Genomic DNA, 13,827 nt, shown 5'->3' with positions numbered 1-13,827 from the left:
ATTAATTAAACAAGGTATTCTTCAAATTTTGTGTGCCTTTTTTCAACCAAAGTACATATTATCAGTCATAATAACCTCCTGTAGTTTGAGTCACATTAAAATATGTAAGATCACCAGTTGTGACACAACATACCTTTAGTCCCAGCACTCAGGAGGCTGAGGTAGGATTGCCAAGAGTTTGAGGCCAGCCTGGGGCTGCAATATTAGTTCTAGGCCAGCCTAGGCTAGTGTGAGACCCTGAAAAAAAATTTTTCCATTTGCAAAAAGATTTGTTATCCAACATTAGTAAACTATACAAAAAGTGGGATTATGAAAATGAGTTTTTCTTCTGTATAATATTTTTACTTATTATAACAGAATGCCACATATAAATTTATAAGCATATCCAGTTACCTTGTCAACAGGAAGTTAAATTCCTTTAGTTCTGTTTATATAATCATAACATCTCAAACATAACTCACATCATACCATATCCTTTATGTTTTCATATCTACAATATTATCTTTAATAGAATAGGAAAATGAGAAAAATGGCTAAAACCAAGCAGAGCATGGTGCACCATGTAGCACATGCAACTTACACCAATACTCAGGAGGACAAAGCAAGACAATGAGGTCAAGGGCTCCCTGGGCTATACACAGTGAGACCCTATCTTAAAAAATATGCTAATCGGCTGGAGGGATGGTTTAGTGATTAAGGCACCTTCCTACAAAGCCAAAGGACCCAGGTTTGATTCCCCAGGACACATATAGGCAACATGCATAAGGTGGCACATGACCTGGAGTTCATTTGCAGCGACTGAATGCCCTGGCACACCCATTCTCTCCCTCTGTCTCTCTACCTCTCTCTCTCTCTCTCTGTCAAGTAAATAAAATGAATTTTAAAACTTTAAATAAATAAATAAATATATATATATATATATATATATACATATATATGAATGTATGTATATATAATATAATGTGCAGATGGATAGATATATCTCCCCTCCCTCCCTCCCTCCTTCCCTCTCTCCCTTCCTCCTTCCCTGCTGGGTGTTTAACACCTTTAATTCCAGCTTGGGAGACAGAGGTAGGAGGACTGCTGTGAGTTCAAAGCCACTCTGAGACTACAGAATAAACTCCAGGTCAGCCTTGGCTACAGTGAGACCCTACCTCAAAAAAAAAAAAAAAAAAAAGTTAATCTCTACATCGTAATAGTTTTTAAAGAACACACTTTGCAAGCTGGAAAGATGACTTAGTGGTTAGAGCATTTGTGTGCAAGGCCAAAGGACCCAGTTTCAATTCTCCATGTCCCACATAAGGCAGATGCACAAACGGTGGTATATGCATCCAGAGTCCATGTGCAGTGGCTAGAGGTCCTGATGAACCCATTTTCTTTCTCTCTCTTTCTCTCTCTCACCCTCCCTCCATCCCTCTCTCTCTCTAACAAATAAAATAAATAAATAAAAATTTTAAGACACACTTTGTACACACAAAACATTACTCACATTTTTTAGAAGAAAATAAGTTTAAAAAGTAACAAAAACTATATGTATCATAACCTTGAGTACTATAGGACTGTAAACACTAACTGAGAAAAATGAAACACTTTGTCTGGACCCAGTAAAACAGGCAAGTGGGAGCTGGGCATGGTGGTTCACGCCTTTAATCCCAGCAGAGGTAGGAGTATCCCTGTGAGTTCCAGGCCACCCTGAGGCTGCACAGTGAATTCCAGGTCAGCCTGGACTAGAGTGAGACACCACCTCAAAAAAAAAGGGGGGGGGAGGGAAAACCATGGAAAGTTGGTATAGCCCAGGTATCTGCTTTACATATGAACTATACACTCCAGCACTTCTATCCTTTGTACTGAGTGAGCCTTCTCATTAAACACTGTCTCCTGAGCAATCTGTTTAAAACAAATATGCAACTGTGCTTCAGCACCAGTGCGCATGGCCTTGCACCTGCTCAGGGGAAGAAAAGTCTTTCTTTCCCACCTCTAGCCTTTCCCTCAGACTATCCTGCTCTATGGTCATTCTTCCTAAATCAGTGAAAGCTATATCTTTCAGTCTCTAACCCACAAAGAGTAGCATGTGTTCTCACTAACTTTGGAGACTTACAGTTTTCATCATTTCTCAACAAAGCTGAGCAATTTCTTCCTGTGCCTGTTCATAAAGAAGGGAGGGCTTATCTCAGATTTAAGAGCCTTGACATTACCCTGGATCTCTGAAGCTAACTGACATTCATATTTTTCCAGCATACAGTAAGTTCTTCATGGTCTCTTACTGCTATCTTCAAAAGCTCTCCATCACAGGATGCACCCCAGAAGATGGGAACAGATGTCTTGGACTTTTAGATCTACTTCTGATCATTGTCCTCAAATTTTGATTTTTAATCTTACAGTAATCTCTGTCTGTTTCTAAAGACTTGACAAAGCAATCAAGTTTATAAGGAGAGTTATTCTGAGCTTTTGCAGTCTCTACAATTATAGATCTAAGCCTTTCTATTGTATCTTCCAATATTGTTATGTTATTTTGTTGGCAAATGAGTCCAATCTTTGCTTCTTCAAGTTCCTCATCAGCAGTATCCACCACAAAATTTTTCTTTTTCTACATGCTCTGCTATTTGGTCAATTTTAATCAATTCTTTACAAAAATGCTCACTGTGGCTGATTAAATCCTCTATTTAACTACTTACCATTCCTTCCTGTCCAAGAGTTTCTTAACATATTCTTGTAAGCCATAATTTTTCTGTTTGAGATCTTCAACTCTATAATTTCAGTGTATAGATGAATCTATCTTGGTTTCTCACTTGTTATTCTAGCTGGCAAGATCAGAAACTAGAACCTCCAGATCAAATAAGTGTTCTTTAGTAAACTGAGGGGGGCTATTCTTCTACCATCCCAGCACCTACTTCCATCCAACGTGCCTCAGGCCCCCACACACACCAAATCAAACAATTTTTAAAACTAAATATTTAATGTTACTTGTTTGATTTAATTTGGCTTCATTTTCCAAATGTTTACATTAAAAACAAAGTGAAGAAAATTTAAAAATAACAATAAAATGTGAAATATTCAAAATATATCAACTTCTCAAGAAATATATAATATTTAGCCAATGGTATTACAAGCCACTTTAAAGGCAAAAACATACCTCAGTATTCTTTTCTAACTGTCTGACCTTTTCAATGGATTCTTCCTTACCCCTGAGAAACTGATTGTATTCCTTGTTGCGTTCAAGTTTCAATCTTTCCTTAAAAATGAAAATCAAAAGACAAGGTTAATTTCAACTTCAGAAAAAATTCCTTAGTGTCAAATCAGAAACATTCAAATCAGAACTCATATAAATCAAGCTTTACTAATAATGGCAAGGATAAGATGTCACTACAAGGAAAGAGAAAAGCAGAAAAAAGATCTGATCATCATTGTCTCTCTTGCCTTATGAGAAAATGTATGGGTACATGCTTTGATCCATTAACACAGAAAGTCACCAAAGAATGGAGCTACATTATTTATGAAACATCTCTATTGTGTTTTTGGTGGCAGTTAGCTGTTTCTGTTTGTTCTTCAATGCTTAACGATAAAAACCAGGGCATTCTGAATGCTAAGCAAGCACTCTACCACTGAGCTACATCCCCATTCTTCTCTTTTTTACTTTATATGTTGAGATAGAGTTTCTATGGACTGGAGAGACAGTACCTGGTTAATATAGGGTTTTATACGTTGCCTCAGCTTGCCTTGCACTGCCTCAGTAGTCCAGTCTGGATTTAAAAGTTCAATCCTTCTGCCTCAGCCTTCTGATAGCTGAGATTACAGGCCTACATTACCAGGCCCAGATGAAACATTTCCATTTTATATTATAATGTAAATGATATGTTACAAAGAGCTATGCATTATAAATATATAGATTACAAGTTTTATTATCAATAACAATTCTAGACAAACCAGTACAATTAGCCAAAACCTTTATAAATAAATCTTGCTACCTAGAAAATATGGTACATGTGTTTACCAGGGGGTCTGGCATATTCCCAAAGATGACCAATTAGCCTCCTTCAATCCATCCTAGAAAGACCTCCTCTCCTAATGTTCCAGCCCATTCCCAAGATACCTGATACTAAACTATTTTTCCCTAGTTAAAGGACTCTCATATTTTAAGCATAAAAAGGTAAAAGTAGCCAGGTATGGTGGTACATGCCTTGAATCCCAGCACTTGGTAGGCACAGATAGGAGGATCATGGTAAGTTTAAGACCAGCTTGGGACTACAGAGTTCAGATCAGCCTAGGCTAGAATGAGACCTTACCTGGAAAAAGAAAAGGTAAAATTATGTAGAAACTAAAATATTATAATGAAAATATTCTGTTGAAACTCAAATATAGGTTAGAAAGTTTACTAAAACTCTAGTATGTTTAATGTTGCTGAAACAAGACATAAAGACCCAAACCACCTGTACTTGCAGAGTAGAAAACTAATTTAAAAAAAAAAAAAGGAGTATTAAAGAAACTAGGTCTGCTTCTGAAACACATTAACTGTCCATTTGTTCTTACATACTATTCACTGTCCCTGCTCCATCCCTAAACAAATGGAATGTGGGGCTGGAGAGATGGCTTAGCAGTTAAGTGCTTGCCTGTGAAGCCTAAGGACCCCGGTTTGAGGCTCAATTCCCCAGGACCCACGTTAGTCAGATGCACAAGGGGGCATACATCTGGAGTTCATCTGCAGTGGATAGAGGCCTTGGCATGCCCATTCTCTCCCTCTCTCTCTCTCTCTTTCTCTCTCTCTCTGCCTCTTTCTCTCTCTGTCACTCTCAAATAAATAAATAAACAAAAAATTTTTTAAATGGAATTTGTGTTAATGGGATGGCAGAAACATATATTCAAATAGCCCCTACCCTTGCTCCACTCAAAACATTCACTCTTCTACAACCACTCATTTCACTGATAACTGCACCACACAACATAAACTTTGTAGGTCAGAAATTAATGAAGAAAATAAATTCTGAATATTCAATTAACTATAATCAAATGTAGCAAAAGAATTAAAACATTAAAGAAATTAAAGAAACCAGGCTGGGAAAATGGCTCAGTTAGATACTTGCTCACAAAGGCTGCTGCCCAGGTTGGCCAAGGTTCTGCCACAGTCATCTGGAGTTCATTTGAGCAGCAACAGACCCTACCATACCCATTCATTCTGATTCTTATTTGGATTCATTTACTCTCTCTATATATATACCTATCTCTATCTCTCTCTTTCCTTGTAAATAAAAAAAAGTTAGAAGCCAGGCGTAGTGGCACATGCCTTTAATACCAGCACTTGGGAGACAGAGGTAGGAGGATCGCTGTGAGTTCGAGGCTACCCTGAGACTACATAGTGAATTCCAGGTCAGTCTAAGCTACAGTGAGACCCTACATCAAAAAAAATAAAATAAAACCAGTTAGAGCCAAATGTGGTAGTGCATGCCTTTAATCTCAGTAGAGGTAGGAGGATCACATTGAGTTCAGGCCAGCCTGAGACTACATAGCAAACTCCAGGTCAGCCTGGGCTAGAGTGAGACTCTACATTGAAAAACAAACAAACAAACAAAATAATAAAATAAATTTTTAAAAAAGAAAGTTAAAGGGCTGGAGAGATGGCTTAGCAGTTAACCGCTTGCCTGTGAAGCCTAAGGACCCCTGCTCAAGGCTCCACTCCCCAGGACTCACAGCCAGATGCACAAGGTGGCACATGCATCTGGAGTTCATTTACAGTGGCTGGAGGCCCTGGCATGTCCATTCCCTCTCCCCCCCCCCCCCCGCCTCTTTCTCTCTCTGTCACTCTCAAATAAATAAAAATAAACAAAATTTAAAAAGATATTTAAAATTTTTTTAAATATATCACACTATATGGTTAATACCTACAATATTAAAAGAACACATTTTATTTTTTTAAATAATTTTATTGATTTATTTGAGAGAGAGACAGAGACAGAGCTAGAGGGAATGAGTATGGGTGCCCAGGGCTTCCTGCCACTACATATGAACTCCAGACACATGTGTCCCTTTCTGCAGCTGGCTTTACATAGGTACTGAGGAACCAAACCCAGGCCAAAAGGCTTTGTAAGCAAGCACCTTTACCCAATGAGCCATTCCTCCAGCCCCCAAAACACTTTTTAAACAATAAACTGAGAAGTTCCACAAAAAGAGAAAACAAAATTTAAAGAAATATACTCGTGTAGGGAAAATGATATAATTGATATGTACTAAAATCAGAAGTACATTCTATCATGATTTTGAAGCCTCAGAAAACTGGTACTCACATAAAAAAAAAACTCTGATCCACATACCTTGGCAGATAACCTCTCAGCAATAGGAAGAGAAACTCCTAGAGTAGAAGGGTCTGTTTCATCCGTGGATAAAAAATTTTTCTGCATATACACACATTAAAATACATATATTAGCTAAAATTACCTTTAGAAAATGTTTCATCAATGTCTTTATGTTCCATATTCTAAACTATTACATTATACAGAACACAAGATGAAATGTAAATGACAACAGAGACAAAATACCAAAGGTTACTTAAAAAAAAAAAGATAATTTTCCTCAAGTCAACAACTCCCTGAAAGGCCATCTCAAGCTATAAGTTTCATGTCCAATACCTATATATCTTCTGATTCAAGATGATTAAAAGCATGGACAAAAAGAAACTTCCACTATATATTCCTTTCCTAGGTACATATTCTTCATTTTCTGCACTTTACTGATTGTTTGAACAAAAGGTAAAATTTTAACTTCCTTACAAACATCCTTATGCTGCTCATTTTTTTTTTCTTTTGCTACAGTAATGTGAGCAAGCATCTACACAAAAACCAAAAGATTAAGCTATGATGCTGGCTTTAATTCTGTGGTGTATGCACCAGGATCTCTTGCCACTGCAAATAAATGCCCAGTAGGCTTTATGTGGCACATGCCTTTAATCTCAGTACTCAGGAGGCAGAGGTAAGAGGCTTGCAGTGAGTTTGAGGCAACCTTGAGACTACATAGTGAATTCCAGGTCAGAGATCAGGCTGGGCTAGAGTGAGACTCTACCTCAAAAAAAAAAAAAAATAAATAAATAAATAAATAAAAATAAATGATAGTTGGCTTATAAAACTCTAATATGTTTCTTTGTCAAAGGAAACAATAGAACAAATGACTGGCTAGCTCCTTAAGTCTGTTTACCCTATATGTTGAAATACACTATAAACCTGAACATTTCATAGAATTATAAATGATCAGTAACAAAAACAAAACCACACTCAGAAATCCAAGCCTCAACTGAGTTACAAATCATTACTGCTTTATTTAACAATTCCAGAACAAGTCTAAGACAATGTCTTAAAGTTTCAATATGAACAACATAACTTTATTATAACTTAAATTTTATTTGAGTAAATACTGGGTGTGGGGGATTTGATTCAGGTGTCCCCCAAAAACTTAGGTGTTCTGAATGCTAGGTTCCCAGCTGATGGAGATTTGCAAATTAACACCTCCTGGAGGGAATGTATTGTTGGGGGTGGGCCTATGGGTGTTATAGCCAATTTTCCCTTGCCAGTGTTTGGCACATTATCCTGTTCCTGTTGTCCACCTGATGTTGGCCAGGGGGTGATGTCCACATTCTGCTCATGCCATCGTTTTCCCCTGCCATCATGGAGCCTCCCCCTCAAGCCTATAAGCCAAAATAAACCACTTTTTTCCCCACAAGCTGCTTTTGGTTGGGTGATTTCTAGCAGCAATGCAAACCTGACTGCAACACTGAGAGACAAATGTTCAAACTCTCCTGCATTGGGACTCATCAGTATGTTAGGTCACATGTTCTATAATTTAAAAATAATAATAAAAGGAACAAACTTCACAAAGCATAAACTTCTAGGGCATGAGTGTGGGAAAATTGGCACATTTTTAACATGTGAGATATACTGGTGTGATTTCTAAGTGAGCTGGGTATAGTTGTTTACACCTTTAATCCCAGGACTTGGAAGGCCTTAAGGTAGGAAAACCACCATAAATTGGAGGCCCACTTGGGCTATAGAGTAAGTTCCAGGACAACTTTCGTTATATGAGACCCTACCTCCAAACTAAAGGGGTGTACCACTATGGGTAGGCTCAGCTCTTTTTCTTTTTAAGACAAAATCTCAGTCTGTAGGCCAAGTTCACCCAGAATTTACTCTATAGCTCAGGCTGGCCTCAAACCCACAGCAATCCACCTCCTTCAGCCTCCCAAGTATTGAGAACACAAGAATTTACAGGTGGCTCATGCATCTGGAGTTTGCAGGAGCTAGAGACCCTGGCACACCTGTACACACACATATTCATTCATTCATTCTCTCTCTCCCCCGCCCTCTCTGCTTGCAAATAAATAAATGAAGTAAAAATAGTTTTGTGGGGGGCTGGAGAGATGGCTTAGCGGTTAAGCGCTTGCCTGTGAAGCCTAAGGACCCCGGTTCGAGGCTTGGTTCCCCAGGTCCCACGTTAGCCAGATGCACAAGGGGGCACACGCGTCTGGAGTTCGTTTGCAGAGGCTGGAAGCCCTGGCGCGCCCACTCTCTCTCTCTCTCCCTCTATCTGTCTTTCTCTCTGTGTCTGTCGCTCTCAAATAAATAAATAAAATATTTTTAAAAAATAGTTTTGTGGGCTAGAGAGATGGCTTAGCAATTAAGGCACTCAACAAAAGCCAAAGGACCCAGGTTCAATTCCCCAGTACCCACATAAATTCAGAGGCACAAAGTAGAACATGCATCTTGAGTTCCATTTGCAGTGGCAGTAGGCCCTAGCATGCCCTTTCATTTCTTTTTTTTTTCTCTTTCTCTCTCTCTCAACTGCTTGCAAATAAATAATAAATGAAACAGAAAGAAACTATTTATCTTTATTTTCCAATATGAATTAACAAATTCAATGGGCTGGTTCTGATGCAAAAATATCAACAAATCTAAGCCCTGATAATTCAAAGCATTTTCAAATATTTTATCACCTACTAATCTTTTTATGACTAGCATAATTTGAAGAACAAAAATTTAGCATGCTGATGGGACTTAGTATAATTGCAGAATATTTATAAGAGGCATGAGGCATGAGAAAGCAACAAAAATAAATGCAAAGAAGGAACCACAAGCAATGATTGCACTAATAGATTTGATGATTATAATGTACAGACTGTATCATACTGAAAAAGTAAGGATCCAAAACACAAATGAAGCTTTTTTCAAAGTGATTTGAATGATATAAATGCAAGTGATTGCAAGCTATTACATCTCAAGGAGAAAATTATGCAGACAGCCCTACCTTTCTTTTTGCTTGTGTAATTCCCTAAAGTCAAGAGAAACAAATCATTGATAAAACGCATATAAAGTTCATTCTCAAAAAAAAAAAAGAAAGAAAAGTTCATTCTCTCCATGTATAAGTCACACTAAGAGAACATTACACAAAGCAAACACTATGAAGCAGTGGACAATCTAAAGTATATTTTGGATAACTAGAGCCATCATAACTGTTTAAAAAATAATTTTATGGCTCAAAAAGAAAATCTTAGAGCTGGAGAGATGGCTTAGTGGTTAAGGCATTTGCCTGCAAAGCCAAATGACCTTGGTTCAATTTCACAGGACCACATAAGCCAGATGCACAAGAGAGCACATGCGTCTGGAGTTTGCAGTGGCTGGAGGCCCTGGCGTGCCCATTCTTTCTCTCTCTCTTTCTCTAACAAATAAATAAATTTTAAAAACTTATCCTATAATAAACCTTTAGCTTTATTTTATAATTTAATAAAAGTACCTAAAATAAGGGTTCTGCTAAAGAAAGCATTAATCATAAAGTAAAGACTTCTGTGGTTCAGGTTTGATATAAAATGTCTTCCAGAGGTTCAAGTGTTGAAGGCCCAACCTTCAGCATATGACACTATTTTGAGAGACGCTAGAAATTTTAGTTGGCATTGCTGGATGAAGTATGTCACTTTGGACACGTCTTTGGGGTGGGGCGGCTAAACCTTATACCCAAATCCTTTCATGTCTAGCTGTCTGCTTACTGCTACCATAATATAAACACCTTTCTGCCATGCTTTAGTCTCACCATGGGCCCACAGCAAGGGAGCCAGCTGAACATGGACTAAAACCATGAGCATGACAAATCTTTTCTCCCTTGAACTGTTTCCTTTAACAAAGAATTAATATTTTATAAGCTTAGCTCACAGAAAAATTAGCACATAGAACCTCACGTGTCATTTTTGTAACTTTTTATTGACAAGTGCCACAAATATAGACCATATACCATGATCATAATCCCCTCCCACCACTTTCTCTTTTCCCCTTTCCCTATGTCCCCTCTTACACTATTTTAATACATGGATAGAAAATAGAGGTTTGGAAAATCATAATTATGCTTCTTTAAACCATGATAGTCTTCCAGAAAACATGAGCCACCAGAATTTAACAATCTCAACTGAAAATTAAAACCCACTTCCCCAGTAAACTGGCCAACAGTCTGCCACTACTGCATTTCCCATACTTGCCCCTTTCCCAGTTAAGATCACACCCAGGGCCTTGTACATGCTCACCATGCATTCTACCACTGACTACACCTCCAGGAAGAATCTGCATTATTTCATACCATGAGTTCTCAGAGCTACTTTTCTCAACAGAGAATTAACTTTGGTGGCTGGGGAGATGGCTCAGCGGATAAGAGAGTTTGCTGAGCAAATATGAGGACATGAGGTTGATGCCAGCACCCATGTAAAAACCTAGGCATTGGCACACATGCCTATAACCCCAGTCCTCAGGGAATAAGACCAGAGATGCGCTGGGGCTCACTGTCAGCCAATCTGACTGAAAAACTGTAACTCCAGTTGCAACGAGAGAATCCATCTCATGGAAATAAGGTGGAAGAGGAAGGTATATAACATTCTCCTCTGGTCTCCAAGCACACATATATGCATATACACAGAAACAACATACACTCACATACCCACAAATAATAATAAATTAACTTTAACTAAATTACTAAGCCAGATATCACTAATAATTTACACATATGACTAACACCTCACAAAAATTAGTCTGGACTAGGGAAATGGCTTAGCCATGAAGGCATTTGCCTGTGAAGCCTATGGATTCTGGTACAATTCCCCAGGACCCATGTAAGCCAGATGCACAAAGGAGTACATGCATCTGGAGTTCATTTGCAGTGGCTGGAGGCCCTGGCATGCCCATTCTCTTTCCCTCTGCCTCTTCTCTCTTTCTCTCAAATAAATATATAAAATATTTTTTTAAAAAAAAAAGAACTTGGGCTGGAGAGATGGCTTAGTGGTTAAGGCCTTTGCCTGCAAAGCCAAAGGATCCCGGTTCGATTCTCCAGGACCCACGTAAGCCAGATGCACAAGGGGGCGCATGCATCTGGAGTTCGTCTGCAATGGCTGGAGGCCCTGACGTGCTCTCTCTTTCTCTACCCCTTCAAGTAAATAACTAAATAAAATATATTTTAAAAATAAAAAAAAAAGAACTGGAGAGATTTCTTAGTGGTTAAGACATATGCCTGCAAAGCCTAACGACCCAGGTTCAATTCTTCAGGTCCCACATAAGCCAGATGCACATGCTGGTACATGCATCTGCAGATAAAGGCACAATTCAGAGCTTTTCCACATAGTGGGAGATCTCTGGACTTCCTTCACTTAATCTAATAAAGGCTCTCTAAATTAAAAAAAAAAAAAGACAAAATTCATGAAGAGAATACAATACCTGAGTAAGATAGCGTCTGTAATCTTGCCGTAGTTCTTCTTTCAATTTATGTTTCTTCCTTTCATAGTCTTCCCCAAGGGGTAAACTTAATCCATAATCAATTCCTAAAAGAGAAAACTTCTTAAGAAATGTATTAATTTTCAAATCGCTATCAATGAAATTTGACCTCCTATTAACAAAGTTCATTATAAAAGAGCATAGATGGCATTCATTCATTGTGAGACTGAAATCAAGATTTCTTATCTTAGAATGCTTCAGGACTGGAGAGATGGCTTAGTGGTTAAGGCATTTGTCTGCAAAGCCAAAGGACCCTGGTTTGATTCCCCAGGACACACGTAAGCCAGATGCACAAGGGGGTGCATGCGTCTGCAGTTTGCAGTGGCTGGAGGCCCTGGAGCACCCAATTCTTTCTCCCCCTCTCTCTGCCCCCCCTCTCCCTCAAATAAATAAATAAATAAATAGAATGCTTCAAGGGGTAACACATAGACACAGTGGCAAATAACACTCTTGCCCATGAACCCTAGCCATCTGCTCTCCTGCTGAGAGCAGCCACTCACAATGTTTCGTATGTACTCTTCCAGAGGCTTTCTATGCATCTCTAAAAAACTTTATATTGGTTATGTATAGATGTTGTGTGTGCATATTTACCTTTCCACTTTTTAAAAACCAGGGATCTAATTACATTTATTTTTATTACTATTATTTTATAAAAAGGTTGTACTCTTAGACCCCCTTGTCCCAGTCTATTATATTTATATTTCACTAAATTTTACTTTAATTTCTACAGATGTAAAGGCAAGATTTTAAAATGTTTGTTTTTAGTGTAGAAAGAATAAAAGTGTGATTTTTTTTAGCAATTAAAATTATCTTTGGTATAACATGTTTCTTATAAAAGATTATCTACAGGATGACAATGCCAAAAAAAGTTCAGTCATCATTTCTGACCTCACATAATGGTTGTTAATTTTTTGTGTGGTAGAGCGGGGTGGTGACGCATGCCTTTAATCCCAACACTTGAGAGACAGAGGTAGGAGGACTGCCATGAGTTTGAGTCCACCCTAAGACTATAATAGTGAATTCCAGGTCAGCCTAAGCTAGAGCAAGACCCTACCTCAAAAAAAAAAAAAAAAAGCAAAAATATTTTGTGTGATAAAATATACATAATAAGAAATTTGACTTTTTTTCCCCCCTTTGTTTTCCAAGGTAGGGTCTCACTCTAGCTCAGGCTAACCTGGAATTCATTATGTAGTCTCAGGGTGGCCTTGAACTCACAACAATCCTCTGTAAAAATTCTCATGTAGCCAGGCAGGCCTCAAAGTCACTGTGAAGCTAAGAATGACCTTGAGCTCCTGATCCTTTTGCCTGGAACTCAGAAGTACTAGAATTGCAGGTGTGTGTCACCATACCCAGCTTAAAATAATTTGCCATTTTAAACATCTTTTTTCTTTTTTTTTTTTTCCTTTCCTTTCTTTTTTCTTTTTTTTTTTTTGGTTTTTGAGGTGGGGTCTCACTCTAACCCAGGCTGGCCTGGAACTCACTATGTAGTCTTAGGCTGGCTTCGAATTCACGGCCATCCTCTTACCTCTGCCTTCCAAATGCTGGGATTAAAGGTGTGCACCACCACACCTGGCTTAAACATCTTTTCAATCTTTTAAGCACATAGTAACTCAGTGCATGAAGCATGTATATTCACAATGTTGTACAATCATTATCACTATCCACCTCCATATTATTTTCACTATCCCAAATAACAGGATATAAATGGATGTGAATTTTCTTTAAAAAGAACTTCAAGTTTAAGTACATTCCTTTAAAAAATTATGAAGTATCCAGTAAGTTTAAAAGGAGACATAAAGGGAAGAGAAAGGAAAGGAGGAGGGTATTAATAGGTTGATATTGCATATATGTAAGTGCAATGATTGTGATGGGGAGGTAATATGATGGAGAATGAAATTTCAAAGGGGAAAGTGGTGGGGGGAGGGAATTACCATGGGATTTTTTTTTTATAATCATGGAAAATGCTAATAAAAATTAAAGAAAAAGATAACTAATATACAAGAGTTAGAGGGGAGAGGGGGAGAGGGAGGGAGGGAAGATGTAGGAGATT

General features: G+C 38.1%; 1 protein-coding gene across 10 annotated transcripts in view; it reads right to left on the bottom strand.

The window, feature by feature from the left end:
• The window catches only part of Cspp1 (centrosome and spindle pole associated protein 1), a 164,833-nt gene that overhangs the window by 123,842 nt on the left and 27,164 nt on the right, over positions 1-13,827 (bottom strand). For 6 of the 10 annotated variants that reach the window (XM_045143285.1, XM_045143289.1, XM_045143287.1 and 3 more), the window contains exons 4-7: positions 11,721-11,824; positions 9,280-9,303; positions 6,303-6,383; positions 3,134-3,232 (exon numbers count right to left, since the gene is read on the bottom strand). In XM_045143285.1, coding sequence (XP_044999220.1) covers positions 3,134-3,232; positions 6,303-6,383; positions 9,280-9,303; positions 11,721-11,824 — 308 coding nt within the window. The remainder of the gene's footprint in view (positions 1-3,133; positions 3,233-6,302; positions 6,384-9,279; positions 9,304-11,720; positions 11,825-13,827) is intronic. The other 4 variants (XM_045143286.1, XM_045143288.1, XM_045143292.1 and 1 more) reach the window with 1 other exon arrangement.

This window comes from Jaculus jaculus, chromosome 2 (genome assembly GCF_020740685.1).
Source record: "Jaculus jaculus isolate mJacJac1 chromosome 2, mJacJac1.mat.Y.cur, whole genome shotgun sequence".
Classification (NCBI taxonomy): Eukaryota; Metazoa; Chordata; class Mammalia; order Rodentia; family Dipodidae; genus Jaculus; species Jaculus jaculus.
Note: the sequence above shows the minus strand (reverse complement) of the source record. Positions and strands in the feature narration are given on the sequence as shown.